The sequence below is a fragment of the Vicia villosa genome, linkage group LG2, assembly GCF_029867415.1.
Source record: "Vicia villosa cultivar HV-30 ecotype Madison, WI linkage group LG2, Vvil1.0, whole genome shotgun sequence".
Lineage (NCBI taxonomy): Eukaryota > Viridiplantae > Streptophyta > Magnoliopsida > Fabales > Fabaceae > Vicia > Vicia villosa.
Window position 1 is genome coordinate 137,540,460 of NC_081181.1, and position 6,570 is coordinate 137,547,029.

At 41.1% G+C, this 6,570-nt stretch overlaps 1 protein-coding gene across 1 annotated transcript; it reads right to left on the reverse strand.

Moving 5' to 3' along the window:
- Positions 1-744: 744 nt before the first annotated feature.
- LOC131650137 (uncharacterized) lies at positions 745-6,312 on the reverse strand. Its single transcript, XM_058919867.1, has one exon. The coding sequence runs from the start codon at positions 6,310-6,312 to the stop codon at positions 745-747; it is 5,568 nt and encodes a 1,855-aa protein (XP_058775850.1).
- Positions 6,313-6,570: the final 258 nt, after the last annotated feature.

The following is a 6,570-nucleotide window of genomic DNA, read 5'->3' on the forward strand; positions in this document are numbered from 1 at the left end:
AAGCAATATTGTCATCAACGATAGATTCAGATGGACTATTATATGATTGTGTATCATCAAAAAAATTTATTGGACTAGCATGTGCATGAAGTTGATTATTTATGTTAGAATCATCTAAAATAGAATTTTGTGTTGCACTTACACCATGACGTACGATTCACTTGTTGCGGCACCATACTTGAAAATCCATTATTACCATTGTAGTTGTATTGCATTGATGATGGAGTTCAAGATATGTTATTATTGTTCAGAGTTTCATGTTGGAAACTATGAGAACGAGGATTTGCGCGTCTTCTTAAGGCTCTACCAACTTGTGAACCTTGATTCGAACTCTCTCCTCTCACAAACTCTAATGATCTACTTCTCTTGAGTAAACCATATTACTAGTACTAGTAGATCTAATAGTAGTAGATGCAACAACGCCATTATTTATACCATTATTATTATTTGTTCATCTACTTTGAACTTGGTGAAAATTTGACAGAGTTAGAAACCAACTGACGAAGGAGAGTTATTGGCCATCAGATATCTTAGAGCTTGTTAGACTATGCTAGGGCTAAATTAAGATCTAAAAGGCATTAAAAGAAATTGACATTAAACAAACTTCATACTTTCTTCATATCTCTCACCAAAGAAGAAGATACACTTAAATAGCTAGGGTTAAGACCCCACTAATGGGCCATGGGCCTCTAAAAGAAACATACAGCAAAAAGAAATAATAATATGCTAAGCACACCCCTATTTTTAATAATAAAAATCTTTTAATGAAGCTGGTATTCTCTTAATTCTCTTGGGCCTAATGGGATGCCTATCAATACTCATTTCCTCTTTGGGAACCTTGTCCTCAAGGTTCATGGAAGGAATTGGACTTGGGCCTTGGATTTGAGTGGAAAGCCCAACCGAAACATGCATAGAGTCGTTGGAATGCTGTGAGGATAATGAAGAATCTCGTGGGTCCCAGAAATCTGAAGAGATAGGGTTGGAAGACTTTACATCACGCATGGGGTGTGGGAACCGAAGCAAGCCAGGCGGTGGAGTGTGGGAATTGACTGAAGACAGCTGGCTGTGTGGTTTAAATCTCACCGCAGGATCAAAATTGGATGGTCCGGATGATGTAGAGAAAAGTCCGTTGGAACAAGTTGGATACAGCTGGTCACGTGGGTTAGCGTGTAGCATTGGAAAAGCAGAGTTGTACTTAGATTTTTGCACTTTGGGTTGGGAAAACACATTTAACTTTATAACCTCATCTCTTTGTACTTCCTCCGAGTTATTAACCCTTTTTCTCTCCTCATTTTCTTCTGCTTCCTCTATCACTTTCTTTCCTTCAACTTCAAACGAAATGTGAGAGCTTGTTTTCTCCTCTTTTTTTTCTTTCCCTTCTTTGGTTTTCTGCACCTTAGCCGCAAGAGTGTTAAGCTCTTCCTCTTGGTCCGTGTCCAAACACTCTCTGTCAGGTAAAGATGAAGGCCACAAGCCTTGTACTTTGTTGTTTGCTACTTCGTTCTCTGATGTTATTATATGCTGTTGTTGTTCACAGGTCCTCAAGTGTGGTTCCGCTTCAGAAGTTAACGGAACTGGAGTATACGGTGGAATGGGTTCGAAATCTTCCTCCGGTGTGGTACCAAAGTAAGGGCGGAGAAGAGATACGTGGACCACTGGGTGGATTCGCGAGGACGAAGGGAGGTTTATCATATAAGCAACTTGACCGATTCGTTTGATGACCGTGAAGGGGCCAAAAAATCGCGGGGCCAACTTCTGAGAGGAACGTCTGTGCACGGTGTGTTGACGGTAAGGCTGAAGTTTGAGGAGAACCAGATCATTAACTTTGAAGGTATAATCCAGCCTTTTGACATTTGCTTGCTTTTCCATTTGAATGCGGCTTTTGACTAGATTTGATTTTAAAGTTTGCAAAATGTCATGATGTTGTTGCAAGATGGCTTCCACGGACGGTTCCTGAACAGATCCGGCTAAGTGTGCAGAGATAGACGGCGGGTCGCGGCCGTAGAGAGCTCGGAACGGTGTAGTTTTGATTGCTGAATGATAAGACGTGTTATACCAGTACTCTGCAAGATGAAGATACTTGTACCAGTGACGCGGCTGTGAGCTTGCAAAACACCTGAGGTATGTTTCCACCGATCTATTCAAAACCTCTGTTTGTCCGTCTGTTTCCGGATGGTACGCAGTACTGTATTTTAATGTGGTTCCTTGTAGTTTATGAAACTCTTTCCAGAATTTACTAAGAAACAACGGGTCACGGTCTGTCACAATAGATCTTGGAGATCCATGAAGGCGGGCTATGTCAACAGTGAAACGGTTCGCAATGTCTTTCGCGGTGAACTTTGTGGATAGAGCTATGAAGTGTGCGGATTTGGATAGACGGTCGCAGATGACCCAAATGCAGGTGTGACCAAACGAGTTTGGAAGATGGGTGATGAAGTCCATGGAGATATCATCCCAAACCTTTTCTGGAACAGGTAAAGGTTGTAGTAGACCCTTCTTCTTTTGTGTGGAATACTTACTATGCTGACATATATCACAGTATTTGACCAAGTGTTTTACATCTTTGTATATGCCCGGCCAAGCGAAAGATGCAGAGACACGCGATAGGCTCGCCTTCACTCCGGAATGGCCAGCTGTGGGAGTGGCATGAAATTCGTTCAACACTTTTGTTCGCAGCTGATCAATATCAGGTATGAATAAGCGGTTCTTGTACAACAACAGTCCATTTGACACTTTGAAATTATCCTTGTCTGTGGTATCTGTGAATAACTTTGCAAGCAGTTCTTGACCCGCTCTATCCCTTGTGTAGAAATCACGAAGTCTTGTAAGAAGATCAGGGATGGCAGAAGAAAGAGCGAACAACACTGGTTCTTCTGAAGGAAACTGTCTACTTAAGGCATCCGCGACCACATTTGATTTACCAGGTTTGTAAAAGATTTCAAAATTAAACCCTTGTAGCTTGGCAGCCCATTTTTGTTGTTCTGGGGTTTGAATTTTCTGAAGTAACAAATTCCTTAAACTCTTCTGATCTGTGTATATATGAAATTCTTGGCCAATCAAGTACTGACGCCATTTCTTTACTGCTTCCGTTACAGCGAACATTTCACGAACATAGGTGGAAGATGCTTGCATTCTGGGGCACATCTTCTTGCTGAAGAAGGCTATGGGATGACCATCCTGTGACAAAACTGCACCAACCGCGACTCCTGAAGCGTCTGTTTCAACTATGAATTTTTTTTTGAAATCTGGAAGTGTTAAGACCGGCATGTCGGTCATGTGTTTTTGTAATGCTGTAAAGGCCTCTGTTGCCGCTGTACTCCAAACAAATCTAGTGGAACGTAAAAGATCGGTGAGCGGAGCGGCGAGTGCGGCGTATTGTTTCACAAATCTTCGATAAAATCCGGTAAGGCCTAAAAATCCTCTGAGAGCCGTGAGAGAACGTGGCTGAGGCCAGTCTAGAATAGCTTTAATCTTTTCTGCATCTGGTCCAACTTTACCTTCACAAATTACGTGACCTAGGTAGTGAACCTTAGGTACTGCAAACACACACTTGGATAATTTCACCACATAACAATTAGCTGCTAATAACTTGAAAATAACCTGCAGATGAGCTAAATGATCATTAAAATTGGAACTATATATCAGTATGTCATCAAAAAAAACTAAAACAAATTTCCTTAGGTAAGGTCTCAAAAGATCATTCATTGCTGATTGAAAAGTTAAGGGTGCGTTTGTCAAACCAAAGGGCATGACAAGAAATTCATAGTGTCCGTCGAAAGTACGAAAAGCCGTTTTATGTGTATCTTTTGATGCCATTCGGATCTGGTGATAGCCGGAGCGTAGGTCTAACTTGGTAAAAATTTTAGCTGGGCCGAGTTCATCGAGCAACTCATCTATGGTGGGGATGGGAAATCTGTCTTTAACTGTGACTGCATTAAGTGCTCTATAGTCAACACAAAATCGCCATGTCCCATCTTTTTTTTTGACTAATAAAACAGGGGAGGAAAATGGGCTGTGACTAGGCACTATGAGTCCTTCTTTTAACATATCTGAAATTATTGTTGTCATTGCAGTCTTTTGGGAATGGGGGTATCTGTATGGTTTTACATTAATAGGGGCAGTGTTAGGTAAAAGTGGTATTTGATGGTCATGTGGTCTTGGGGGTGGAAATCTGGTTTGATTCTGAAAAATCGTGGGATATTTGTGAAGAAGTGTAGAAATTTGAGGGTGGGTGTTATCGGGCAGGTTAACTTTAAGGTTGGGTGGTGGGACAGAATTTTGTGTTTGGGTGGGCTGAAGAAACATTAGATGTAGTGAGGATATGGAATCTTGGTGGACAAGTTGTTTAAACTGATGAAAAGTTGTGTGTTGTGGTAAGGAGGCAGAATCACCTTCTAGGGTCATGGAAGCATTGTTGTGGTTAAAAGTAATGGAGGGAATAGAAAAATCAGCCTGTATGGTACCTAGTGTTCTAAGCCAAGCCATACCCAATACAACATCTGCACCTTCAATAGGTAGGAGGTAGAAAGGTAGTTTGAATTGTTTATCCTGGAGTGTGAGTTTCACATTGTTACAAATACCTTCACATTGAAGGTGGGAACCATTGCCCACCATAACAGAAAATTGGGGAATGGGAGTGGTGGGTAAATTAAGATGATGTGCAATACGGGGCTGAAGGATGTTATGAGTGCTGCCGGTATCCACCAAAACCATAACTGTTAGGCCTCCAATCAAGCCTTTGAATTTAAGTGTTTGGGGCGAAAACTGACCCGTTAAAGCATGTGTTGACAACTGGAAATAAGTATCTGCTGATTCTGTTTGGGGGTCATCTTCTTTTTCCTCATCAGCCAATTGAGTATGGTCAAAAACCTCTTCGTCACTCAAAAGAATTAAGAATCTGCCCGTAGAACATTTATGACCGGGAATGAACTTTTCATCACAATTGAAGCACAACCCTTGGGCTCTCCTCTCTTGAATTTGGGTTTGGGATAATTTTTTTATGGGTAAGTGGGCGGGCTGGGTGGTGTATGGGCTTTTGGGGCGAAAAGGGACTTGGGCAGAATTGGAGGTATTAGATTTTTGGGTTGAGGAAGTGTTGGTGGTTGGATTGGGTTTTGGGTAAGTAGTAACATAGGGTTTAGAAAATTTGGGCTTAGAATCCTTAAGTTTGGCTTCAATCAATTTTGCTAATCCAATTGCTTGAGATATATTTGTGGGTTTTTGAATTGCCATCTCATTTCTAATATCAGCATTAAGACCAGAAATAAAGCAATTTAATATGGCATCATGTGGCAGTCCCACAACTTGATTGCCCAATTGTTCGAACTTTGTTTGATATTCCACAACAGTTCCATCTTGCTTTAATTTGAACAATTCTGCCTGATGGTTGTCATATGTAGATGGACCAAAACGTAACTCTAAAGCTCTAGTAAACGAAGCCCAATCCATTAATAAGTGACTGTGATGCATCCACTTAAACCAACTTAATGCAGCACCTTTCATGTAAAAAGAAATTAAGGACAATCGATTTTCGGGTGGCATGTTGTAAAAATTGAAAAATTGCTCAGCCTGAAATAACCAATCAAGTGGTTCAGATCCATCGAACATAGGGAGTTCAAGTTTAGGTGTACGAGGTGTCGGTAAGGGTGGTATATGGGAGAGATTGGGATATGTGGGTTGGGGAGAAAATTGGGAAAAAGGGATATGTTGTGAAAAAGGAACGTTGAAGGGTTGGGAGGATGTTAAAATGGACGGAATAGGAGGGTAAGGGACAAAAGTGGTAGACATGTGGGGATTGGTGTATCTCATGGTGGCTGTGTGAGGGTTTGTGGTTGAATATGTGGCAGAATTTCGCATAGGAGTGTTTGTTGGGGAAAATGAGTGAAAATTAGGTGCTGAAACCCTAGAATTAGAAAGTGGGTTCTGTACCATACCTGATGGTGAAGCTGTTCCGTGAACAGTAGTAGATCCTCCGTGAACAGTAGCGGGGCTTCCGTGAACAGTAGCGGATGCAGCAGAAGTTACTGTTCCGTGAACAGTACCCGAACTTGACATAAGAGTTTGCTGTAGCTCTTTTTGAAGAGAGATTTTGGTGATGGCAGCCATGAGTGCTTGAAACCTAGAATCCTCCTCAGATTTGTCATTGTCTAATCTTGTTTGGAGGTTGGATAGATCTGAAGAGAGTTGAGTAAACCTCTCATCCATTTGTTCTTGAGTTTCTTGCATTGCATTGTTTAGGTTTAAGGTGGATATTTGAATAGCTTCTTCTAAGATTTCCTTAGAAGATGGGTTGGGGGGTTTTGGGGGAGCCATGGGAGGGAAGAGATGTAAGGAATGAAAGCACCAATGTTAGACTATGCTAGGGCTAAATTAAGATCTAAAAGGCATTAAAAGAAATTGACATTAAACAAACTTCATACTTTCTTCATATCTCTCACCAAAGAAGAAGATACACTTAAATAGCTAGGGTTAAGACCCCACTAATGGGCCATGGGCCTCTAAAAGAAACATACAGCAAAAAGAAATAATAATATGCTAAGCACACCCCTATTTTTAATAATAAAAATCTTT